The 27,777-nt window shown below is 38.9% G+C and overlaps 1 protein-coding gene across 2 annotated transcripts in view; it reads right to left on the reverse strand.

Moving 5' to 3' along the window:
* Positions 1 to 27,777, reverse strand: part of LOC149842495 (uncharacterized) — a 254,408-nt gene that overhangs the window by 56,759 nt on the left and 169,872 nt on the right. For both annotated transcript variants that reach the window (XM_089999224.1, XM_089999225.1), the window contains 3 exons: positions 25,953 to 26,021; positions 25,776 to 25,852; positions 3,180 to 3,249 (listed from right to left, as the gene is read on the reverse strand). In XM_089999224.1, coding sequence (XP_089855350.1) covers positions 3,180 to 3,249; positions 25,776 to 25,852; positions 25,953 to 26,021 — 216 coding nt within the window. The remainder of the gene's footprint in view (positions 1 to 3,179; positions 3,250 to 25,775; positions 25,853 to 25,952; positions 26,022 to 27,777) is intronic.

The raw sequence follows: 27,777 nt of genomic DNA on the forward strand, positions 1-27,777 counted from the left end.
TTATCCTTTTATGAATTGAAAAAATTGCTCACCAAAAATTTTCTTTTTTTCTTTGATGAGCATTATTTGGAGTTTCTCGTATAGGCTCCAACTTAGCTCTCTCATCCCAAAGTCTTTTAAGAGCACCGTAATACTCTCTCATGGACTTGTCTCTTTGTTTACAATTATGGATATGATCTCTAAGTTGCATTTGTGTGCAATATCCATTTGAGTATATGTTTGTTTGATAAGACCCACTTCATCGGCTCTCTCGAACTCGAGGATGTTGGCACAAGTTTCTTCATTCATACTAATAAATTTGGCATGACTAACCTCCCATTCCTTTATAGCTTTATGGTATTCGTTCACGACTTTCTCCCTTTCTCCATCTTTTAAGGTTTCTTTCACATCATCTTTGTTCCTTTTGACAAGAATACACTTAGGCTCTGGTATTGACCCATCAACATATTGCCACAGCTCCTTCCCAATCGATTCGACCCACATGTTATAGTTGTTTCAAATTTAATGGGAACAATTATAACAACCTCTTTGTCAGCTGTGAGAGAAAAAAAGAAGGAAAATAGAGAGAAGAAGAAGGTGAAAGGAGGAAAGAATGAGCATATGATCCACGAGCTCACTAGCACACAAGCACATGATCTCACGAAAACCACAAATCAAGGATTTCAAGAATCAAGAGCCCAAGGCTCTGATACCGTGTAATGAGATAAGTCTTCAAGAGAATAAGAACGCAATGCCACCAAGAGCACACACACATAAGAACTACTTATGGGCAAGAATACAAGCATAAGCCACTCTCGCCACACACTTGCAAAACAAAATAATTGATTTTATTACTCATAAAATGCATAACACACGAGGGACATAAGTCCATATATATACAACAAGAGAGGAGCAAGCTAGCCGTTAGAGCATCCTAACGGCTAGTTGCGCCTACCAATAACATAAATGCCCCTATCGGGCATGTTACTAAAATAGAAAAAGGTACAAAAATATAAAAATGAAAAAGTACATAATATCCCCAAAATACATACTATGACTCAAATATATATATATATACACACACACACACACCTATGTCACCTGGGTATGGGTGCGGGTGTGGGTACGGGTACAAAGGGTATGACACAGCAATATATATATATATATATATATATATATATATATATATATATTGTTTAGACTTTGATACAGGCTGAGTTCCAATCTGGGTAAGCTTTTACACAGGTTTGATTCAGACCTAGGTTGAAACAGATCCAGATCTGGTTTGAATAAGACTTGGGTTTGGAGTTTGACACAGGTCTAGTTCCAATCTGGGTCTGATTTGACACATGACTGATTCAGATCTAGGTTGAAACTGATCCAGATCTGGTTTGGCCCAAGTCTGAATAAGGCTTTGGTCCATTCAGACTTGACTTTATCCATGTCTTATTACAACACCTAGTTTGTGCCAGGTGTCATGAAAGACATTAGAAAAAAAAAAGTAAAAAACATAAGAGAGAGAGAAACAGATCTGGACCTGGTCTGGCCCAGGTCTAAATAAGACTTGGGTCCATTATACCCTGGTCTTATCATAACACCTGATTTGTACGCCAGGTGTTATGAAAGACATGAGAGAGAGAGAGAGAGTTGTCCTGGCTCGCCGGGGTGCCCCGCTGCCGGTAAGGGAGGAGGAGCAGGAGAGGCAGGTTTGGGTGGTGGTGGGTGTGTTCTCTCCCTCCATCACCGATAGAAGAAGAGGAAGAGAGGAATCCAGATACCCCTCCCCCCTCCTCTCTCTTTCTCCACCACTTTCTTCCTCCTCCTCTCTCTCTCTCTCGTCCGTTTCTTCTTCCCTCTCTCTGGTTTCATTTCACCCCCTCTCTCCTCTCTCTCTCTCTCTCTCAATTCCCCCTCTCCCCCTCTCTCTCGTTTCCCCCTCTCTATTTTCCTCTCTCTGATTTTCCCTCTCGCTTTCCAAACTAGAGAAAGGGGGAAGAAGGGAACTGAGAGAGAGAGGGAAATCAAGAGAGGGGAGAAGACGAGAGAGAAAAGGGGGGGAAGACAAGGGTTTCGTGAGCAAGACCAGGGAGACATAGAGAGAGAGAGAGAGGGTTTCGAGGGGGGAGGGCATTTTGCTTTTGTTTTTTTATGAGTTTCGGGTCTAAATTAGACCTGACCCGACCCGACACAGTGTGGGACTCGACCGGTGGCGTACCTGCACTGTGTCCGGTACCCGTACCCGTGTCGACACGGGTACGACCACCCAAATGGCGTGTCGCGGTTACACACACACACACACACACACTTAACAAATTCTTCTCCCATCTGCCAATTTCATTTGCAAATGAAGCAAGTTGATGGTGTACATCTAAAAATTACATGGAATACATCATGACGGTTATGCAAGTCAGAAGCTATAAGATTTACATATAGGTTACATACCAACATGAACAAATATTTGAACAAGAAAAACATCAGCCATACACTAATGAAAACCTGGATGCACATGCGAGCAAGATAAGAATGCTATAAATTCTAAAGCATAAGTCAAGTACATGCCTTTGCAAGCAAAACATCATAGCTTGCATCATCTATAACTGCTCTTTAAGTAGCTGATATTCTGATTCCACTTAAAAATGTGATTAATAAAAAAAATATGTTCAAATTGGACAATAAGGAAAATACATTTTTAACATTCCAAATCATAATTCCAACTGACAAGTTTCCCTTAAAAGGATTTCCATTTCCACAATGTATGTAAATCACTAACATGAGATCATCAGGTAATGGCTAACTCATCTGGCCCCCTAATAATTCATATGAAGGAATTATCCTTCATAAACTTTCTATTGCATTGCATTTTTTTCTTACTTCAATTGTTGAGGCAAGGACCTATAATCAGTTACTTGAAGAAAAGGCATTATGGCAACATGATACATGAAGGGAAGCAGGTGGGAAATATGTATACAAACTTGTGGAGGTTTTCCACTTCCAAGGCTTGATTAGGCATTTAACTGAGTAATTATCATAAAAAATCCAACAGGTTTGGCAGACCGAAGCTCCAAAGATAAGATCAAAGGATGATAATAAAATGTTAACCATGCCCACTTCATTGTTATGCAATATTAATAAACTTAAGAACTAGCATTGCAAAATCAAAGTGTTATAGATCCATGATGTGGCTTTGGGACCAAAATTACCTCATTAAGTAGAGAATTTGAATCACATTGGCTTATGGAACACAATTTGTTCGTCTGTTGAGATTTCAAGCTGAAACATGCAACAATCTGTTAAGCTTCAAGAAAATAAAGGGTGAAATAATCAACTATAAGATAGGCGATTCACTTGTTTCGTGGAAGTGCAAAAACTAATAAAAGGTGTCTATCATAAGTTGAAACTGAGTATCATGTTGTGGCCACCACAACATCAAAAATCGTATGTTTTTAGAATATAATTCATGATATGTAGGTGCACTTTATGTCACCTTCAACGTTATGTTCAGATAACAAGAGTACTATCTACATTGTTGTCAAACATATGTTTCATGAAAGAACCAAGCATATTGAGATAGATTGTCATTAGGTTCAAAAAGAGTATTTGAAGAAGACTATATCTTCATCCTATATAACATTCGAGTATTAATTGGCAGACTTCTTCACCAAAGTGCTCAATTTTCCTTGCTTTCACTTTCTCCATGACAAACTTTCAGTGATATCACCGCAAGTTTGAGGGGGAGTGTTAAGATGTATCATATTTGTATATGTATATGAGAAAAATATTTGGTACTAATACATGTATGGAACTATTGAGCTCAAAATCATAGGTGCAACTTGCATCAACTCAATCCAACCAAATAGATGTGTTCAACATAGGTCGAAAAAACATGAATTTTTGAGTTACAAAGTTTTGGCAAATTGTGGGTCGTTGATTTTTTAATCTCTTTAAAAACCTACTTACTCGTCATAATCACGTGATTCAAAACATGTTTCCTACTAAACAAACCATATAGACAACCTCGGTAACATTTGTGTAAGGCAACAAATGAAAATACAATAAAGAACCCAATAAGGGTTAACAAGAATACAAAAGAAGTGCACAACCACTAATCCACTAAGGGATAATACAATCACAAAGTGAGAATAAACTCAATAGCACAACACAGCACACAATAGCCACAAAGGGCCAACACAAAAGAGAAAAATCTAAAATCTGATTATAAAAGGCTAAAGAAAGCAATGAAGAATACAAAGGGGAAAAACCTTATTTATAATACAAAGAAGAGGGAGTGGGGGCAGCCCAACTAGTCATTGGGCTAGCCCCCAACGGTCATATTTATGAATGTTGGGAGCAGCCCAACGACTAGTTGGGCTGTCCCAACAGCCATATTACATAATAAATATAAGAAAAAATTTAAAATAAAAGGAAAAACAGCCTCCACTAGACTGACACCTATTACATAAGTGAAATGACTGAAATACCCTTGATAGGTATTTCAGTTTACATAGAACAAAAATATATATATATACAACAACCCATACTATTTAACACTTCCCCTCAATCTTACGGTGTGATCATCGAAAGTTGGACAAGAATATATAAAAACCGAGGTAAAGGAAAGGCCTTAGTGAAAAATCCACCTGCTGACATTTCGAAGTCACATAAGGCAATTCCATAGTCCCTCGCAAATATTCCTCTCGGACATAGTGGTTGTCCATCAGTATATGCTTGGTACGTTCATGGAAGGTGTGATTGCTTGCAATATAGATAGCTCTCTTATTGTCACAATACATCTTTGAAGGACTAGAGATGACTAAGCTCATATCTTTGAGAAGACTATGTAATGAAAGAAGGTACATTGAAACAAAAATGAAACAAACACAATGCCAACAAAGGGCTTTAATAAACTCACTTAAGGTTGGTTACTAATGGACCAAATACAATCTCAAAAGAGATAAAAACATCAAACAACACAAGAGGCATACAAGCCTATAAGATGGGAAAAACTCTAGAGAAAACCCTCAAATGCTTCTAAGAGCATTGTAGAATAACAAGAGACCAGCATATGGGAGGCAGTCAAGCTCTTTCGACTGCCTTCCAATAGTCATTATTATGATTGTTGTGCCCAACAGTCATATTTTGACTGTTGTGCCTAACAGTCATAATATGGCTGTTGGGCAGTTTATTTATTACAATGCTAAATTACATTTCAGTCCCTAATGCACTGTACTATATGATAAAAGACAAAAATACCCTTATCGGGTATTTTAATACAATTTTATTTTTAACACTCCTCAAACTTACGGGGAAAACACCAAAAGTTTGCTAAGAAGATACAAAAATTGAGGTAGCGGAAGAGCTTTGGTGAAGAAGTCTGCAATCTGGAATTCAGACTGGACATATGGCAATGTAATAGTCCCCTTCAAATATTCTTCGTGAACATAGTGACAATCCATCTCAATGTGTTTTGTTCGCTCGTGAAATGTGTGATTGTTGGCTATATAGATGACACTTTTATTATCACAACATAGCTTTGAAGGTTCTGACACATCAACACCTATATCAGAAAGTAGTGCTCTTATCCACACAACTTCAGTGGTTGTGGTAGTCATTGCCCTGTACTCAGCTTCCGTAGAGGATAAAGACACTTTTTGTTATTTTTTGCATCGCCAAGAAATGAGAGAACCACCTAAAAACACACAAAAGCCAGTCGTTGAGTGACGGTCATTGGGATCTCCTCCCCAGTCATAATCAGTGTAAGAAATAAGACTTAAGGATGAGGAAGATGATAAGAATAGTCCTTTAGATATAGTTTTTTTGATGTATCAAACTATTCTTAATACTGCACTCATGTAGACGGTTGTGGGCGCATGTTGAAATTGACTTGCAGAATGTACGACATGCGCAATATCTGGCCTTGTAATGGACAGGTACATCAATGATCCAATAAGTTGTTGATAAGGGGTTGGATCATTAAATAATACTCCATCTTTAACTCGCAGTTTCACATTTGTTACTTAAGGAGTATCAACATATTTTGTGTCAGTGATTCCTGAACGCTCAATAATATCAGCTGCAAACTTGATTTGAGATAAAATGTATCATCTTGGCGAGTAGGCTACTTCAATTCCTAAAAAGTATCTTAAAAAACCAAGATCAGTCATATCAAAGGATTTTTTAAGCAAAATTTTAATATCTTCAGTTTCCTTTTGATCATTCCCTGTGATGATCATATCATCAACATACAAAAGAAGAATGATCAAAGAGGTACATGTAGATCTCACAAAAAGAGCAGTGTCAGTGTAACAAGATTTAAATCCAAGTTTTAATATCGTACGACTGAACCGATCGTACCATGCTTTAGGGGCTTGTTTAAGCTCGTATAGGGCTTTTTGAAGATGAATGATCATGCCTTTTTCAATATACAGACCAGGGGGAGGATCCATGTATACTTCTTCATTTAAGTTTCCATTCAAGAATGCATTTTTAACATCTAACCAGAGTTACCGGAAGCGCCTAGGTAAAAGGGGAAGCGCGCTTCGGAAGCGTGAAACGTCGCGCTTCTGAAGCGTGAGGGGAAGCATCCCCCTTTTATGGGAAGTGTGTTTCCCTTTTATGGGAAACACGCTTCCCTTTTATGGGAAACACACTACCATTTTATGGGAAGCGCGCTTCCCCACTTTTTTCATTTTTTCGCTTCCCCCTCGCTTCCGGTTCGCTTCCTAGGTCGCTTCCGGTTCGCTTCCTAGGTCGCTTCCAGTTCGCTTCCTAGGTCGCTTCTGAGACGGTTCAAAATTTTCTTCCAAGTGGTCCCCACGCTTTCCCGCTTCCTAAATTTTTGAAAGTGCCTCGCTTCCCGCTCCCGCTTCCTCGACCGGTAACTGTGCATCTAACTGATATATCGACCATTTTCGAATGGATGCTAATAGCAACTAGAGTTCTAACTGTAGTCATACGAGCTACTGGGGCAAAGGTCTCTTCATAATCTATACCATATTCTTGAGAATATCCTTTGCAACAAGTCTTGCTTTATATCTCTCAAGAGACCCGTCACTTTTTGTTTTAATTTTAAACACCCATCTACACCCTATTGTCATCTTTCTGATAGGAAGATGTTGAATTGCCCAAGTGTGAGCCTTATGTAATGCATCTAATTCAATTTTCATGGCTTCAACCCATTCGTTTATATTTTTGGCCTCGTTATAGTTGGATGGTTTATGATAAGAATGAATGGCTAGAAGGCATGCCCTGTAGTTTGGTAAAAAGGATTCGTATGAGACAAACCTACTTGGAGGCCTATATGTTCGTTTTGACCTTCTAACACTAGTTTCTTCAATAATTGTTAGTTGATTATAGCTGTCAAGGGCACATGGATGCTCCCCAGTATTTCGTCTAGAGTATTGAAGAAGATCTTGAAATGGTTCGCTACTTGAGTCATTAATAGACTCAAAGGTTTCAATATCATTACTAATACCTTTATTAGGTAACAAATCAAATAAGAAAGCATACTCGAATTCTTCCTTAAGAACTTCAAAATCAAATCCATTGTCATTTTCTAGAAAGGTAACATTTCTAGAAACATAGAGTTTATCATTTGTTTTATCATAACATCGATATCCTTTTTTATTATCAGCATAACCAATAAAGACACATTTTATGGCTTTAGGAGAGAGTTTGCTATATTTTTCAAGAAGCACGAAGCATTTACAACCAAATACCCTTAGCCTTTTTAAATCAGGAAAAATTTTAAAGAGTTTTTCAATAGGAGACTTGTTTTCCAAAGTTTGAGAAGGCATTCTATTTATTAGATAGACTGCGGTTAGGGCAACTTCAACCCAAAATTGTTTTGGAATTTCTTTTGAAATAAGTAGGGTTTTAGTAGTTTCAATGATATGACGATGTTTTCTTTCAGAAATCCCATTTTGTTGAGGTGTCCTAGGGCATGATTTTTTATGCACAATTCCATGATTTTTTAGATATAATTGAAATTCATTTGAAAGAAACTCTCCCCCAGAGTCGGAGCGGAAGACTTTAATATTTGTTTTAAATTGATTTTTAACTAGATTATAAAAGTTTTTAAAACATGAAAAAACTTCAGATTTGAGTTTTAGAAAGTAAATCCAAGTATGTCTACTAAAATCATCTATAAATGTAACATAGTACGAATAACCACCTTTTGACATAACAGGAGCGGGACCCCACACATCTGAATACACTAATTCAAAAATTTTATGTGTCAAAGAATTAGCATTTGCATTTTTCCAAGTATACAATCTTCACATACAAAATTTTTATCTTTACAAAATTTTTCCAAAAATGGAAAAAGAGATAATTTAGTTATACTTGGGTGTCCTAATCTTTTATGCCAAAGATCTATATTAATGTCTTTGACATGATTACAAAACGAGTATTTTGGAAAACACAGGAAATCCATATAGTAAAGGTCTCCTCGTCTATGGCCTAACCCAATCAGCTTCCCTGATTGGAGATCCTGCACCCTACACGCCTTAGATGAGAAGAATACTTTACAACCATAGTCAACAATTTGAGAGACCGAAAAAAGATTTAAATCCAGTTTGGGAATGACTCACTTTTGAAACAAAGAATTTTTTGAAATATCATCAAGGTTTCTTAAGCTTTTGACTTTTAAAGAGGTACCATCGACAGTTAACACACATGAGAAATATGATTTAGTGCAATCAGATAATAGAGACTCATTATGAGTCATGTGGAAAGAAGCACCCGAGTCTAGAATCCAAGAGGTCTTTACCTGAAGGAGACGAGGAAGAGATGGCAGCCCTGAATGTAGAAGGTGTAGCCTTGAGAAGTTGTGAGACGGCTTCTGCTATTTGAGCAAGATTTAATTCATTGAAGTTGCCCCTTTTTCTTGATTCTTGAGGTTCTTCACTTAAGGCGGCCACCTTTTTAAATTTGGGACATTTCGGTCTTATATGTTCAGGTTCCTTACAATGATGACAAATAATTTTTTCTTTGTATCCTCCTCCATTGTGTCCTCCATTGAACTGCTTCTCAAAGTGAGGTGGTTTATATCTTTTTCGCAAAATTTTCGGGTCTTGCCATGGCAAGGACCTCATCATTAGACTTGTGCATTCCAAGTCTTGTCTCTTCTTGACAAATTTGAGCAAGGGCCTCACTTATACAAGGAGAAGTGGTCCTATGAAGTAAGGAAGATCTTACTTGCTCAAATTCCGATCGAAGGCCATAAAGAAAGGAGAAAAGATTTTCTCTTTCGATTTGGGTCCTTCTCATATCAATAGCCGAACCTTCCCATTTTGGTTCCAACATGGCTAATTCATCCTAAATAAGAGATAAAATACCGTAAAAATCTCTTACACTTTTATCTTCTTGTTTTGAATTATGTACCTTGTCTTGGAGATAATAAACTCTAGCCATATCCTTTTGGATAAAGGTACTTCTTAGAAAGCTCCATGCGTCACATGCCTTCTTGCATTTGATGATATTGGTGGCGATCTTGAACTCCATGGTATTCATAAACCATGAGAGTATTTGTGTATTGCTTGCCTCCCAATCTTCCAATTTATTTTGGTATTCTTCCAAGGTTTTTTCTTTTTCGTCTTCGAACAAGGCTTTGACTTGATCTCCTTCTCTTGTAGTCAATTTGAGTTGTGGTTCACTAATAGAACTACTAACAAAACCCCACAATTTTTTTCCTTTGATATGATTCTCTATAGCCATCGCTCACATCAAGTAGTTGTTTTCATTGAGTCTGTAGGTGATGACGGTGGCACTCTCTTTCTCCCATAATGAATACTTGAGTTTCAATAGAGGAGATAGAGAATGATCGAAGAACACTTCCTTCACGAGATTCTCCTTCTTTCAAGAGCCTAGCTCTGATACCATGTAATGAAACAAGGTACAATGAAACAATAGTGAAACAAACACAATGCCAACAAAGGGCTTTAATAAACTCACTTAAGGTTGGTCACTAATGGACCAAATACAATCTCAAAAGAGATAAAAATATCAAACAACACAAGAGGCATACAAGCCTATAAGATGGGAAAAACTCTAGAGAAAACCCTTAAATGCTTCTAAGAGCATTGTAGAATAACAAGGGAGTGAGGCTCTATTTATAGAGCCTCACTCCAACACATGCAGTCCAGCTCTTTGGACTGCCTTCCAACAATCATTATTATTACTGTTGGGTGGCAGTCCAACGTCTAGTTGGATTGCCTCCCAACAGTCATATTTTGACTGTTGTGCCCAACAGTCATAAATATGACTGTTGTGCCTAACAGTCATAATATGGTTGTTGGGCAGTTTATTTATTGCAATGTTAAACTACATTTCAGTCCCTAGTGGACTGTACTATATGATAAAAGACAAAAATACCCTTATCGGGTATTTGAATACAATTTTATTTTTAACAGACTACTCAACCAAAAAATCTCCATAGTAGTTGTTGTCATGGTTCGATATTCAACTTCGAAGGATGACAAAGAGACCTTTTGTTGCTTCTTGCACCTCCAAGATATAAGACAGTCTCGTAAAAACACACAAAGACCAGTAGTTGAGACTCTATCATTAGTATTACCACCTCAATCTGCATCAATATAAGCAATTAAATCTAAAGAAGATGACAATAGAAATAGCCCTTTGGTTATAGAATTCTTGATATATCTGACAATTTGTAGAATAAATCATATGCACCATAGATGGTGCATGTTGAAACAGACTCGCTGAGTGAACCGCATGAGAAATGTCTGATCTGGTGATGGATAAGTAGGTCAAGGATCCAATCAGTTGTTGGTATGGAGTTGGATCTTCAAGAGGAGTTTCGTCCTCCAATCTTAATTTTGGATTTACAACTTTCGGCATGTCAACCTTCTTATCATCAGGAATTCTAGATTTGGTAATAATATCTGCAACCAGCTTCATTTAAGACAATATGTATTCTCTAAGTGAATAAACCACATCAATACCTAGAAAATATCTTAGAAAACCAAGGTCAGACATATCAAAATGTTTTTTAAGAATATTTTTAATTTCATCAATTCCCTTTTTGCCACTCCCTATGATGATCATATCATCAACATATAACAGAAGTACGAAAATATCAATACTTGTATCTTTGACAAAAATGGCAGTGTTAGTATAACATGACTTATATCATACCAAACCTTGGGGGCTTGCTTAAGCCCATAGAAAGCTTACCTTAACCAAAAAACTTTTTTTCTCTCAATCTCAAGATTAGGAGGATCCATGTACAGTACCTCATTTATTTAGGTCCCCAATCAAAAAAGCATTCTTAACATCAAGTTGGTAAATAGATCACTTTCTAATGGATGCTAAGACAATGAGTATTCTAACACAAGTCATACGGGCAACGGGAGCAAAGGTCTCTTCATAGTCTATCCCATACTCTTGGGAATAACCTTTGCCTACTAGAATAAACTTATGCCTTTCTAAAGATCCATCCCGTTTTATTTTGACTTTATAGACCCATCTACATTCTATGACCTATTTTCCTATAGGTAATGGTTGAATTTTTGAGGTTCTCGAGGGCTCCTAGCTTTAAATTCATGGCATCAATCCATTCGAGAATTTTTTTAGCCTCATTGTAGGTTGAGGGTTCATAAAAGGAGTTGATAGACACAAGACAAACTCTATATCTAGGTGAAAAAGTCTCATATGACAAACTTTTCAGGAGTCTAGAACTTCTACTAGATTTCCAAACACCAGTTTCTCCTAGATTTGGGTTTTGTAAATACCTATCAAGTGCACATAAAAGATGTTCAAGAGTTCTAGAATAATTTGAATATCGTGATTTTGGGTATCCTCCATGAGAACACCAGAGTCATTAATATGCACATCATCATGATTACTATCATGTATAATTTCATTAGAAACCTTCTTTGGCAATACGTCAAATAAAAAGGAATACTTGAGATCATCCTTCGGCTTATCAAAGTCAAAACCATTTTCATTTTCGATAAAGTTAACATTTCTTGAAACATATAATTTGTCGTTTTTTTATCATAGTATCTGTACCCTTTTTGGTTATTGGCATAACCAAGAAACACACATTCAATGGCTTTGGGGGATAATTTGTTTTTTTTCAATAAGTACAAAACATTTACATTGAAAGATTCTCAAGATTCTTAAATCTGGAGAAGTTTGATAGTCTTGTAATTGAGGATATGTTTTGTAAAGAGGATGAAGGCATTTCGTTGATAAGATATACTGCATTTAAGGCACCTTCAACCCAAAAACTTTTTAGAACATTTTTTTAGAAGCAAAGTTCTCGTAGTTTCAATGTTAAGCCATTTTGTTGAGGGGCATTTGGACAAGATCTTTGATGTGAAACCCCACTTTCTTTCAAATAATTTTTGAAATCATTAGACAAGTATTCTCCTCTCGAGTCTGATCGAAAAATGACAATATTGGTTTGAAATTGGTTTTGCAGAATTTTGTGAAATTCTTTGAAACATGAGAATACATCAAATTTTTGCCTAAGAAAATAGATCAAAGTTTACCTAGTATAGTCATCAATGAATATAACATAACAAGAGAGCCCACCTTTTGACATGAGCAGAGCTAGTCCTCATACATCCGAATGCATAAGTTCCAAAAAGTTTGGTAGAGATAAAAGTTCTAGAGCCATAAGGAATTTTGTTCATTTTTTCAAGAATATAATCATTACATATGAACTCTTCGTTACAAGAGTCTTTCAAAAATGGAAAAAGAGTTAACTTACATACATTAGGATGACCTAATCTTTGATGCCACACATAAATATCTTTTTCCTTGACAAAATTACAAAATGATTCTTTAAAAAGATGAAGAAAATCCATGTAGTAGAGATTTTACCTCCTATTACCTTCCCTGACCGACGATCCTGCACCCAACTTTTTTTTGATGTGAAGGAGACCTTATACCCATAATCTGAAATTTGAGAAACGGATAATAAATTTAAATTGAGTTTTGGAACAACTCTAACTTTAGGTACTTGAATTTTTTTTGAAATGTTTGAAAATGTTTCAATACTTTTAATTCCTAATTTAGTTCCATCAGTCGTTCAAACACAAGAATTATAAAAGGATTTTGTGCAAGCGGATAAGAGGGATTCTAAAGAAGGCACCAAAGTCAAGAATAAAAAAAAAGCGTACCTAGAAGAGAGAAAGTAGATACTGTGGCACCAGATGTAAAATCCAATGACAAAAAAAATGAATAGTCGGATCCGGACCCGACCCGGATCCATACCCGGGCCACCCTTCCTCATGCCTATTTAAGGCAGCAAGGAGGGGAGGGGTTTCACATTTGAAACCCTTCCCCTCTCTCTCTCTCTCTCTCTCTATCTCTGCTCGTCGGAGGCCACCCCAGTGAGCCTCGTCACCGCCTCCTTCTCGTTTCCTCCCTACATCTCTCTCGGCTCTCTCCTGCTATCAGGATCGGCGCAGGCGACCCCCTCCAGATATGCACCTTCTCCTCTTCACCTTTGTCTTCTTTTTTTCACTTCTGTGGTCTTCCTCTTCTCCCCCCTTTTTTCCTCTGTGTGCATTGGAGAGCCGACGACCCCCTGCCGTGCTTTCCGCTCCCTCTCGGTGCTTCCTTCGTGCTGGGGAGGGGTCGAGCCCCCTCCCTGTGCACCATTTTTGGCAAGGGAGGGGCCGATTGATGAGTTGTGGAGCCTGATTCATTGTTTTTGCCCTTGCAGGAAGGGGGGTCCTGGGGCTCCCCCCGGCGCGGGTCTCGGTTTTCAGTGGATCCGACCCGATTTGGTTAGGGTTAGGGTTGTCTCCTTGCCTTGTTTATATTCTCGCTTTTCTTTCCCCAGCTTGTAACTCTCAGTTAAGAGTAATAATATTTCTCTCTAGGCGGCCGTGGTTTTTTACTCTCTCTTGGATTTGAGGAGAGGTTTTTCCACGTAAATCTGTGTTCTTCTTGTGTTTTGTTTGATCGTTCTTGTTCTTTGTTTCCTTTTGGTTGTCTCTTGCTCATGGTTTTCCTAACACCGAGACCTCCCTATGGCCAAGGGAGGGGTCAAACCCCCTCCCTACGCCACTATTAGCGGGGGAGGGGCCCAGTCTCCTCCCTGCTCCCTTTTATTTGAAAGGGGAGGGGCTCGACCCTCCCTGTTCCCTCTGATTCTAGGGGAGGGGTCGAGCCCCCTCCCTGCTACTGTGTAGCGTGTGTTTTTGGCAGGGGAGGGGCTGAGCCCCCTCCCTGCACCCTCTAGCAACAGGGAAGGGGACGAGCCCTCTCCTTGCACCCTCCAAGCGCAGGGAAGGGACCAAGACCCCTTTCTTCCCTTGGTTTGGGCAGGGGAGGGGCTGAGCCCCCTCCTTGTGCCCTCTTCCTTTTAGGCAGGGGAATCGCCCCTACCTTCGCTAGTATCCGGCAGGCAGGGGCGAAGCACCCTGCCTCCCTGTTTGTTTTTCCTGACAGGCAGGGGCGAAGCCCCCTGCCTCCCTCCTTTATGGTGTCAGGCAAGGGCTTCACCCCTGCCTGTTTACTTTTGGCAGGTAGGGGCGAAGCCCCCTGCCTCCCCCTCGACAGGCAGGGGCTGCGCCCCTTCCTCTGAGTTTTTTGACAAACGGGGGCAGAGCCCCTGCTCCCTCCCCTTTTTGCCGACAGCAGGTCGACAGGAGCACACTGCCCCTGCCTATGCTTCTTTCACAACCAGCCTGCTCTTTTTTGTTTTGGATAGATGCTAACAAGTGTCACTCTCGCAGTTGCGCAACGGATCCTGCTCGCGCCCTGAGCCATCGATCACATACGCCCGCTGACGACTGTAAGCTCGCAACTCCCCAAGGTAGGGGAAGATTGTACGAATGACTTGAACAATTGAATTAAGTTCAATTAATTAACAATTGCAGAATTTAAAAGAACTGAAAGACAAAAGAAAGAGCCAATCTATCCTCTACGGAAGCTGATAAGCCCAAGTGTAACTCATCCATCCCCAAATGCATGTCCAACTTCACTGTTCACCCTTACCTGTGAAAAACCAACAAAGTAGGGTGTCAGAACCGAAATTCTGAGCACAGATACTTCTAAAGAAACAGGTGAGAGAAAGAACATGAATAAGATTTCATGCAGTGATTTGAGTGAATGCAGATATAAAATTTGCAACATTTAAATATCTATAACTACCAATAATTGCATTTCCTCACCAGTCAGGAACAGTACAACAATGTCTCATATCAATAACTAAATAACCAACCTTTCAGCATGATCTCACAAAGTAAAACGTATGCAACCACCAAATGATGTCATGATATCAAGAATGATTCAAACATGCATGATCTAATGCATAATAGAAAAAATGCATGATTATGTGCAATGCATGATTCCTTCTGTTATCTTTCATTTAAGTTTCATCTTTCCATATGCATGCCCTATTAGATGCACACATCTTTAAGTTCCTCTTTTTAATTACCGTGGCCCGCGGATACACCAAACGGGTACAAACCCCGAGGTCAAGTAGGTTCCCAGGGTAGCTTAACACACAATTTATATTTTATTACTGGGTTCCAACTTAGCCCTCGACCGATATCAGGAAACAGCACCATCCATCGGAACATTAGACCTCCACATCTAATGTCGGGGACACAAGGGACACCCCACGCCCACAAGTGCCACTTCCTTGGTAACATAAACTCACAGCTGTGACTAACACACCACTCCCGGGTAAAGTGGTGGGCTCTCCCTAAAACCGTGGCCAGGAGAAGAACCTCCATATCGGGTTCAGGGGCAACAACGCACACAGAGTTTTTGTATCCTCACAGTCTCCCCAAGACCAGATATCCAAGATTCTCATACTCCAGATGAGATATCCCAGAATGTATATTACACTGTTCTTATTCATTATATTTTTATTTAATTCCATTCTTTAAGTTTGCAACACAATATGCAAAAGTAAAGTGAAAACCCCGCATCCTCCCTTGCAGGGACCCATTCGGGACTCCAACCCGTATAAACCATTAGAACAGTGTTGTAATGTGCCAAACCATCTTATGTGGTTTAAGTGATGCTTTTAAAAACATATGTAAAATAAAACCAAACCCACGGCTCTCCAGGCCGGTGATGGTCCAATTAGGCCATCGGTGCATCACATAATAAAACCAAGTAGTGTTTCATTCATAACACTAGGCCAAAATGCCAAACAACATATATATTCATGCAAATATAAACCCAAACATATGCATGTCATAATTCATTCATATGCATTTTCAATATGTGTGTGTTACCCACATCACATATGGGTCTTAACCAATCCATGGTTTCTTTAAGTGTGTGAGTGTACATGTACCATTTCACATATAAATCAAGTGTACATGCTCAACAAGACTTACTAATAATTGAATCATGCTCACACTCACGCGTACCATAGTCATAATAGTCAAGTGAAAGCATAAATCTCCACGACAAGTGTTTCCAAATGCACATCCATATATGCCAATATAACCATGGACATAAAACAACATTCACAAGCACGGTTTCAAAGATTCATGCGCAAGGATTCACATATTTAAACCAAATGTACGTTGTCATTCCTTGATAAATTTTATTATATCATGTGAACACCCATGCATGTAAATTCAAGTAATAAAGCATTTGTTTCATGATTGCTCATGCCCATGAAAACAACTAGACAATGATATCCAAAATCAAGCACAACAAATCAAGTCTAAGCATATTAGCATTTCCATTCACCTGTATGCAAATAGCCAGGTCTAACACGATTAGCTAGTATTCTGCAAAAACTAAAGTGCTAAGCTAAGCTTCCATATGAGCTATACTATACATGAACAAGGATTCCCTCGACCTGTCATTTGTCCACAAGCATGGACAGTTAAGGAAATGACATTTATCATCCTTTCCTTTGTAAAAATATAGTCCAGCACCATTCGGCTGGGCTGGGCAGGGTACCACCCAATTTCAATATCATGCAAAAATTTTCATGCATGAGCATTTCTATCAACCTATCATGATGAGTATGATTAACAAAGAACCAACCATTATGAGTGCTAATACTTGCCTACCCAAAAGGAAGTGTTACGTATATAAGTTAAGAGAACCGGTGACAAAAATTTTAAAACGCATATGTACATATCTTGTACAAATGGAAAGGAAATGTACTTATATATATATATATTTATATATATATATATTGCTCTATTACAACACATTTTCTCTAATAAGAATACAACTCGTATTCATATGGCACCACCATGGTTCTCCTGAACCGCAAGCTCGAATAAGAATTTATTTTGCTAAAGTCATAAGTAACTTAAACTCAACAAATGTGCTTGAACTTGACACCAATAAGTTGCTGTCAATACAACTAATTAAAACTAACACAGAACTTAACACTGAAATCAATTTTGTTGCTAATTCATATACGGGAACAAGTAAGCCTCACATATTAAATCTGAAACAAAGGTAATATAGGAATTTATTTCAAATTACAGGAATCCAAAGCAACTACCTTCACCAAGACTTAGCTAAACAGTTTCCTTTGATAAATAAACCAAAGGACTATTCAAAACAGAATTTCATTTTCTGTTATATACTTAACAGGACATCACTGTAATTACAAAGGCCATAGGCCTATTCTCGGTCCAAATGTTGACTCTTCCAAATATGTGTTGCTCCTTGCTACTACATGTAACTGAATGTGGCCCCAAATACAAGCAACATCCTAGTATAGACATCAAATATTTCACATGTTACTAATTCTACAACACAACACTGATGCCCAGTTCATTCACCCCATTCTGGGTTCTGTTTCAGTATAATATGCAGGATTCAGTTAACATGATTGAGCAGTGAACATATCCACCCAAACGGTTAGTGACGTATTACAGAAAACGAACTCTACAGCCCTACTAGAGCCTGCTAATCTCGAACCCCACGTGCATGAGATAAGTCTTCACATGTTCAGCAACCAAGTACAGGAATATCAGAATAATCAAAAGAATACAGTACAACCTACCATAGATATAGGTTACATTGGAAATACACTTTATGTAACATGTTTAGAAATATCGACAGTAAACGGTTGCAGTTGAAACAGGTTACAATTGAATAATAAAGCTTTATATTCGGCCAAACTAAATACTTAAAAATTCTGAACATCTTCAATGTATAGTATGTATGGTTTCATATCCGGTTAGGACAACAAAAAAAATCAACCAAACAATGTACATCATTATGAATGATCTATCTTATGCTTAGAAAATCAAGTGGTTTTTGAGTTTTAACCAATATAATGGTACCCTTCAATGTTTGGCTATCTCATTTAACTATCTCAGAAATTTCATGCTCTAGGAAGGTAAAAGCATGCAAGTTTTCACAAGCCCCTGTATGCCTGAATTCAACACACATTAACCTCTTATCCCACTTCAATGTGCCTGGATTTATCACACAACCGGTGTGATGACTAACCAATGTAAATATTCAGTTGGATGACTATCTTTACTGAAGTAACTTGCGCAAGAGACTAAGTCCTAAATAATATGTATATTCACTCACATACCAGGTCTGTCTGTGACCAAAAATAGCATAGGTTTCATTTCATTTTTTTTTTCTTGTCCATAGCAACCGAAAACCCCCCCTTTCAGTAACTGAGTGTAGATCAAATCCAAGAACATAATTCCCAACACAAATTAAGACAGCAGATTAAATTTCTAAATAGAAACCAAGATTTAAACCAAGAAGAATCAGTGGGATTCGTTGGCATACCCAATTTTTTTTTTTCATCTTTAAAAAAAACGGGAAAATCAAACTAAGGGGAGTGATACACGGTTCACCCCCATGATTCTTGAGAAAAGAAACCCTAAGAAGGGGTTCCCAAGAACCCATCTCAAATCAAAGTACGGAATCGAACCCACGTTCGATTCCTCACCCAGATCCAGAGGAGAACCGTACCTGTTTGAAGCTTTTCCGGCGATCGGAGGCTGGAAACGCGAAGATCGAGTTGCTGGTGTCGCTCCACGCGGCTGCCGTGACCGAGGTTGCTTGCCGTGGCCTGGGGTGGCTGGTGGCCAAAAGAAACTCGCCGGCGACCTCCCTGCCTCCGGCGCACCCACACAGACCGAGGGAGAGAGATGGGGACAGAGTAGAGGGAGAGAGACACGAGGGAGATGAGGGAAAGAGAGAGAGGCGAGTGAAGAGAGTCCCCTCTCCACTCCCTCTTATCGGGCAAGACCCCTCCCCCCTTCACGCCGAGATGGGGGGAGGTCGGTTACGCCCTGCGTAACCCCACCTTCCCCCCTTTCCTGTTTTGCTGAAGACCTAACGGGCAACCCTTATCGGGTTGCCCCTTTCTTTAAAAAGGGTTACACAGGGGGTGCGGCTCGGGTCCGGACCCGAGGCCCGTAACCCGACCCCCAACCATGTGGATCCATCAGTTGGATCCGAATGGATCCAACTGCGGATCCTCGGATAATAAAAAAATTTAAATTTTATTCATATATTATATTATTAGTTTTATTATGAATATGGATATAAAGACCATTTTTTTATGGATCTTAGATCCCTATGTTGGATCCATTTGGATCCAAACACGGATCCAACCTTAAATACTCGGTTTTTCTTTTCGTTTCTTTTCTTTTATACTATTAATTATTTATAACTATTATAAGTATATTTTTAATACCCCATTGTGGGTTATTTACATGTTCTTTTTATGGATCCGAGGCCCAAAATTAGAAAAGTACTCGTTATTTTCAAATAAATTTAAATAAATAAATTACAAAATTTGAGGTTATTACAATTAGCGGGGGAGGGGCCCAGTCTCCTCCCTGCTCCCTTTTATTTGAAAGGGGAGGGGCTCGACCCTCCCTGTTCCCTCTGATTCTAGGGGAGGGGTCGAGCCCCCTCCCTGCTACTGTGTAGCGTGTGTTTTTGGCAGGGGAGGGGCTGAGCCCCCTCCCTGCACCCTCTAGCAACAGGGAAGGGGACGAGCCCTCTCCCTGCACCCTCCAAGCGCAGGGAAGGGACCAAGACCCCTTTCTTCCCTTGGTTTGGGCAGGGGAGGGGCTGAGCCCCCTCCTTGTGCCCTCTTCCTTTTAGGCAGGGGAATCGCCCCTACCTTCGCTAGTATCCGGCAGGCAGGGGCGAAGCACCCTGCCTCCCTGTTTGTTTTTCCTGTCAGGCAGGGGCGAAGCCCCCTGCCTCCCTCCTTTATGGTGTCAGGCAAGGGCTTCACCCCTGCCTGTTTACTTTTGGCAGGTAGGGGCAAAGCCCCCTGCCTCCCCCTCGACAGGCAGGGGCTGCGCCCCTTCCTCTGAGTTTTTTGACAAACGAGGGCAGAGCCCCTGCTCCCTCCCCTTTTTGCCGACAGCAGGTCGACAGGAGCACACTGCCCCTGCCTCTGCTTCTTTCACAACCAGCCTGCTCTTTTTTGTTTTGGATAGATGCTAACAAGTGTCACTCTCGCAGTTGCGCAACGGATCCTGCTCGCGCCCTGAGCCATCGATCACATACGCCCGCTGACGACTGTAAGCTCGCAACTCCCCAAGGTAGGGGAAGATTGTACGAATGACTTGAACAATTGAATTAAGTTCAATTAATTAACAATATATGTATATATATATATATATATATATATATATATATATATATATATATATATATATATATATATATTTATATGAGTACGCATTTAGCTCAAGGATGCGGTTTCACGATCTTGTCTTTTACTTTCTGTCATGTCCTTTCTTTGCGCCTAAGCTTTGCTTATGCATTCCTGCTTTCAGTCTTTACTTTGCCGCCGCGGTTTGCGCCCAGGCTCCTGCTTTTGCAAATGTTTCGTTGCCGCCTTGCCATTGCACATGACGCTCATGTTTTCGCTCATCGCATGTACTATTAGATACATCCTCGTGGAGTACGCACAGGCATTTACCACTCTCCCTCTTACAAAAAGAGATGAGTCAGGGGCTTAAATGATGTATCATCGACTATGGAGAGGGATCCCTATCAAGGATCCCGGCCTTTCGAATGAGCAGTCATGCAAAGTAGACTTGAGGATTTTTGGGAGTTATGTTAAAACATCAAAGACTACCCAAATCTACGTATTTAGAAAGGGGGTGTTTGTCTATTTCAGTTCGTGCATCCGACACATCTCGGGTAACCCCAAATTGGGGCTCGAACAAACTTTTTGGCGGGGGTTCTGTTGAGAAACTCGTATCCCGTTCATCAAGGCCAGTATCGAGCCATGTGAGGCATGCAGATACTACAACAACGGATGAGAGATTCTAGAAAATCGTATGCCATATGTTGGCACAAGTTGTCGACTGTTTCGAAAGATAAAGAATGTCAAAAGTAAAGTTTGATAAACATTACATCTTTGCGAAACACTTCTGTTGAGGCTCTTGTTAAGGAACTATATCCCTTTCATCATAGAGTACTTGTATACGTGCACAACTCGTTAGTACTACGATGATCGAATGAGACAGTCATGTGACCTCGAACAATGTTAAATGCACAATGCTGTAATAACATAAAATGGTGATTGATCACCTTCACAGGCAAGATGCTCGAATGGTTGAAAGATCAAAGCATATAGAATGGGTCGTCAGTTAAGCAACGCCTGATACACCCATTCGCCTTTTGTTTCTGTCAAGGGAGAGGATGGATTGGTACAAAAACTCCAATGGACAGGTTGTTAACAATCACCCCACGAGCAAAGATCCGGCCTCCCCAATCACTAGAGTTAGGGGATGGGACTACCAGACATTATCCTAGGTGGTAGATCCCATGGACTTTTGCAGAAGTTGGATGCATCCATTGCTAAGTAACTGCCTTTGGGGAATCCTCTCTCGGCCAAAAGTCGTCTCCTTAAAAGCAGACTCAACTAGCTATTCGGGTTATTAAAAATACATAGAATAACAGACGCCCAAACTAGTATCAGTTGTTTCTACGATTTGCGTCTGCGCGTACCCGCAAGCCAGTTAATATCAAAACATAAGTTTGTTCATACTAGTTGATGGGTCATAAGACTTGCTAGTTGCTTGGTAGTGCACAACTTACGATTGAATGAATCGTTATGTTGTATTTGACAGTTACACTGCTAATCTGCTTTAAACTGCTTAGCATGCTGAATCAAATGTACTTAATTCAGTTTTTTGTCGTCTCACTTGTGCACCTATCAGCTTTTCGCGAAACTGACCCATTTTATTGACACATGTGATGAATAGGTTGCGAGACAGGCGATGGCACAATTGCAAGATGATCTCAAGATCCCACTGTTTCTGTTAGTGGATCGCGTTCTGCACTTTTGGGTTTTGGGGTAAGGGTTTTCTCAGGAAATCCTAATTTTGTACAACTTAAAGTATTTCTAATACAAATGGCTTATTAAAATGGTTGCAAATTATTTCTGTTTGGTGAATGTGGATTTTAACACTATCGCGCTCAAGGTTGTCAACTTGCCTCTTTTATTCAAAGAAAAATGTTTCCGCTGATTTTTTAAAAACTCTGAAAAGAAGATAAAATTTTCTAGTATTTTGACCCTATTGAAAAGGTTTATAAGTTTGAAATTTTGGGGCGTTACACCAGAAGTAAATGTGTATGAAGTCTTAAAGAATAGTTGTAATGCTTCTGTTAGATGTTCAATAGAATCCTTAAGGTCTTCTCCTTTCATCATACCTTTATCACCTTTTTTGGGTAGTGTTTCTTCAACAGTTGCTACCTTCCTGAGCTTGGGACACTCTGGTCTCATGTGTCCTGGCAAAAGTGACAAATAATTTGTCTTCCTACTCTGTATGTTCATCTTCCATTGTTATTTTGCCAAAAATGAGGAGGTTTATACGTGTTAACATTGTTGTCGGGTCTTAACACAACGAGAACCTCCTCACTTCTTTTAGTCACACTAAATCTAGTATCACCTTGGTATACCTCTCCAAGAGCATCATCAAGAGAGGTTGGGGGGGGGGGAGGGGGTGTTCTATGCAAGATAGTGGACCTAACTTGCTGAAACTTGGGTCTTAACCCGAATAGGAAAGAAAACAAGTGTTCCTCCGCAAGTTGCTTTTCCCAGAGTTGCCAGACGAGGAAGTGATTCAGGAAGTAGAAGCAGGAAGCGAGGCACTTCCAAAATTTTAGGAAGCGAGAAGCGTGGGACGACTTAGAAGCGAACCAGAAATCATCTCAGAAGCAAACCAGAAGCAACTTAGGAAGTGAGGGGGAAGTGAAGGGAAAGCAAAAAAAAAAGAAAAAGTAATAAAAATAAAAAAAATACAATAAAAAAATAAGGGAAAGCGAACTTCCCCTAAAGTGGGAAGCATGCTTCCCAACACATTTTAGAAGCACCACATTTCGCGCTTTCAATATGCGCTTTAGGGAAGCGCACTTTTGGTAACCCTGCTTTTGCCTCATTTCAATATCAAGACCATCCCACATAGGCTCAAGCAATGCTAATTCATCCCAAAGAGATGAGAGGGTACCATAGTAATCTCTCACACTCTCATCTCCTTGTTTAATAATACAAATTTTCTTTTAAAGAAAATATTTTTGTGTCAAATCTTTTTGCACGTACATATTTTTAAGAAACATCCAAGCCTCACATGCTTTTTTGAATTTAACTATACTTGCTGCAATCTTGGGTTCCATGCTATTAAGGAACCAAGAGAGAATTTTGGCATTTTCGGCTTCCCAATCTTCCACCTTGATAAGGTGATCTTTGAGTGCTTTTTGTCTTTCTTCGTCACCATCTATTTTGGTGAGAATGAGTTGTGGTTCACATGTAGTACCACTCACATGTTCCCATAGCTTCTTGCCCTTAATATGGTGCTCCATAGCAGTGGCCCAAATCAAATAGTTGGATTTGTTTAGCTTGAATGCGACAACTATCATGGATTCTTTTTAGCCCATCTTGATAAAGAGAAACAAGACTTGTAGAAGATCATTTCTTTGTAATCATGGACTTTGGAGAGGCTTTACACAATCCCAAGAGTCGTTGGCTTTGATACCGTGCAAGGAAATAAGCGAAAATACAATAAAGAACCCAATAAGGGTTAACAAAAATACAAAAGAGGTGCACAAGCACTAATCCATCAAGGGATAATACAATCACAAAGTGAGAATAAACTCAATAGCACAACACATGCACACAATAGCCACAAAGGGCCAACACAAAAGATAAAAATATAAAATCTTATTATAAAATGCTTAAGAAAGCATTGAAGAATACAAAGGGGAAAACCCTTATTTATAATATAAAGGAGAGAGAGTGGAGGCGGCCCAACTAGTCATTGGGCCAGCCCCCAACGATCATATTTATGACCGTTGGGAGCAGCCCAATGACTAGTTGGGCTGCCCCAACAGCCATATTACATATTAAATATAATAAAAAACAAAAAAGAAAGAAATTTAAATAAAAGGAAAAACAGCCTCTACTAGGATGACACCTATTACATGAGTAAAATGACTGAAATACCCCTGATGGGTATTTCAGTTTACATAGTACAGAATATATATATATATATATATATATACAACAACCCATATTATTTAACAATTTGATCTACAAAAAAATGGACAATTTTGAAGAAAAAAGTGATTTCTACTCAATAATTCCTTAAATTCATTAGTACCAATTTTTTTCCCATGTATATGAATGCATACGTGTAGTGTAAACATGTGTCTATAATATATATGTGTGTGTGCATATTGGTAGATTGTATTTAGGACTTTTATGTAAAATACCTCCTTTTATTTTTTTTCTTTTTATTTTTGTAGATAATGCACATTTTGTGCATTTTGAGATTAATAAGTTTATTATTTTTAATTGTGTTTGTGAGTACCCTTAGTGGCTTTGTGATTGTGATACTCCCCTTTAGTGGCTTTTGTGTATTTGCCCTTAGTGGCATTGTGTTATTACTATCTTCATGGCTATTTCATGACAGTCTGCCCAGTCTCCGACTAGTTTTTTTAGGAGTCAACAAACTAGGCACTGCCTACCGCTTTTGATTACATAGGTCCCATTAAGTAATGTGTGCATGATTTTGATGTACAGGTCATTCTTATCATATACTTTATATGTTTTAATGGGAGAGGGACCGAAACTTTGAACCCTTGTTCACCTCTACAACTTCTTAACCTTCACCTTCACCTTCTCCTTCCTCTTCCATTCCTATCTTCTTTCCTCTCTGTTTCACTCTAACCTCATTGTGCAGGTATGCTGAGATGTAAAAGCTTGTCAAAGAACAGTAATGAAAGAACTTTTGAAAGAACTGTAGTTCATCTATCCTTTAGAGGGATGTCGTTTTGGCCAATATTAAACGGCCACAGTCTGGCTTATCCTTGCTGGTTAATAGATGCATAATTCAGGTAGCCGTTGGCAATAATTGTCTCCTCTGGTGTGCTAATAGGCTTCTTTCATGGTGTGTATTTTTTGGACCTTTGTTTCGTCTGTCTTTTATAACATCACCTACCTTTAAATTCTTGTTAAAAGACTTCTATTTTATTCAAAAGAATGGAATTAGCATATTCTAGAATATTAACTTATTTCTATTAAAAGAAAGTGTATAATCATCTCTTTTTCACCATCTCTCTCATTAGTATCTTCTCATCTGATTACACAAACCTAATCTAGCTTTCTTTGTCTCCCTAATAGTGGGAACGGTAAAAGAACTAGAAAATTAATGAGAACTTTGCAAAGGAAAATGACTTGGTTGATTGTAGCCAAACCACAACTTTATATATAATGTTCACTACATGATATATGGTCATTGAAAAATAAGTTCATGCAAGTAACTGTTCCACAAAAAAGGACTACAATAACATAAAGTAACATAGAGTAGCAATGTCACCTATAGTTATAGCTCTTGACAACGAAGTATAATGGAGGCCCAACTTTGAGGTAATCTGCTACATCATTGAAATAATCCTATGAAAGAGATAAGCATGATGAGATGATGCATAAAGGACTATAGAAAGCAGTACATAGATATGGGATACTCAAAATGCTGATGTAAAAAGGTCAAAACCTGAAGATAGGAATCACGAGGTAGAACTATCTGTTGTTCCAAACCAGGCTGTATTCTCACACACAATGCCTGTATAAAGGAAGAACAACAAAAAATACACAGGATAATCGACACTAGAAAACAAAATAATTTACAAAAAAAATAGCAAAACAAAGCTGGAAAACACTCTATCAAGTATGACATAAGCAACATGAGAACAAACATGTAATATTAGTAAATTCTCAAAATGTCCACAGAATTGGTATTTAGAGTTCAAATGTTCATTAGAGTCTTAGACACAGAGTTATTTATGGTAGATTTAAATTTACAAGCGATTAGAGCACATGAATCTTGAAACATTGGTCCAACCTATCACAAGAGCAACAATGATGGAAAAGTCTCCAGATATGGGTTCAATGGTAAAAGGATTAGACATGGTAAACTTTCTTTCCCTTTTGTTAAGCCCTTATTGCCATTTACTTTTGCACCCCTGTACAAGGAAGTCGAGGAAGAGAGGGTGTCACACAAGGGGTGTATGAACATGTCGCTTGATTTTATCATGCAATATCAAGGTAGTGGCACAACATTGAGAGGTATGCTCTTGTTAAAATGTAAAACTGTACATATATGTATATATAATAATATTATATTATTATATATATATAAATACATTTTTAATTTCTTTCTTTTCTGTATTTTTTTTTCTTTATTTTTATTTTTTTGTCTTTATGTCATCTAGTTCAGTTTGAACTAGAATGACTGTTGCTAGTCAAGTCCTGTCCAGACTTGACTAGCAATAGAGCTGTTGGACTGACACAGTCCAACAGCTCTTAATAGAGCTGTTGGACTGACACATTCCAACAACTCTAAATAGAGCTGTTGGACTGTACCCAACAGCTCTATTGAGTCCTCTTTCAGCTGTGTATATAAAGGGGTGCAGCCCCTCTTGTATTTTACCCCAATGCTTCTTAAGCAATTGGTTTTTCATATCAATAAAGAATACATTTTTATTTTTATTTTGTTTCCAGTTATACCCTTTTTAAGGGTTGTGCTTTACTGTCATTCTTGACACTTGCTCTTGTTAATCAAAGCACGTGTTTCGAAGATCCCCATTTCATTTCATGGTATCAGAGCCGCGGAAGTACTAAATCTTGAGGAAAAGCTGCCTCGGTTTCCGTGCCCGTTTGCAAAAGTGTTCGCCACTTGAAGAGAAGTGTTTTATCACTTCATTGGAGAAGATTTCACATCTTGTTGTATTGTTTTTTTTTCTTTCTTTCTCATTTTCCTTCTTGTTTCTCTTCTATCCCTATTCTTTCTCTCCTTGTAATCGATGGATGACAATGATAAAGTCACCATCATGCCTATGAAACTAAGCGATACGAACTATGTAACATGGGCTTCAATCATGAAGCACCATATATGGGGAAAAGGCTTATGGGGGATTGTGGATGGTTCCGATTCGGAACCTAAGCTATCTCTTACTAAAAAGGAGGGAGATAAAGAGGTCCCTCTATCGGAAGAAGATAAAATCAAGGCTATTGCCTCATACGAGAAGAAATGGAAAGAATGGAGAATATCTCATGCGAAGATAATGTCATGGCTTATCAATAGCGTTGACATTAAAAAATGCTCAAGTCTTGCCAAATTTGATCATGCCGATAAGGCATGGGAATACCTTAAGAATATGTATTCCCTTAAAGATATTGCACACGTGTGCAACCTCCAAGAAAAAGTTCGAATGATGACACAAGGAGACAAAACTATTCGTGAATATTACAATGGGTTGTCCGAACTTTGGGAAGAACTTTCCCTTTTAGAACCAAAGTGGCATTGTGCCGAAGACATC

The sequence above is a fragment of the Nuphar pumila genome, chromosome 3, assembly GCF_984573655.1.
Source record: "Nuphar pumila chromosome 3, dmNupPumi1.hap1.1, whole genome shotgun sequence".
Classification (NCBI taxonomy): Eukaryota; Viridiplantae; Streptophyta; class Magnoliopsida; order Nymphaeales; family Nymphaeaceae; genus Nuphar; species Nuphar pumila.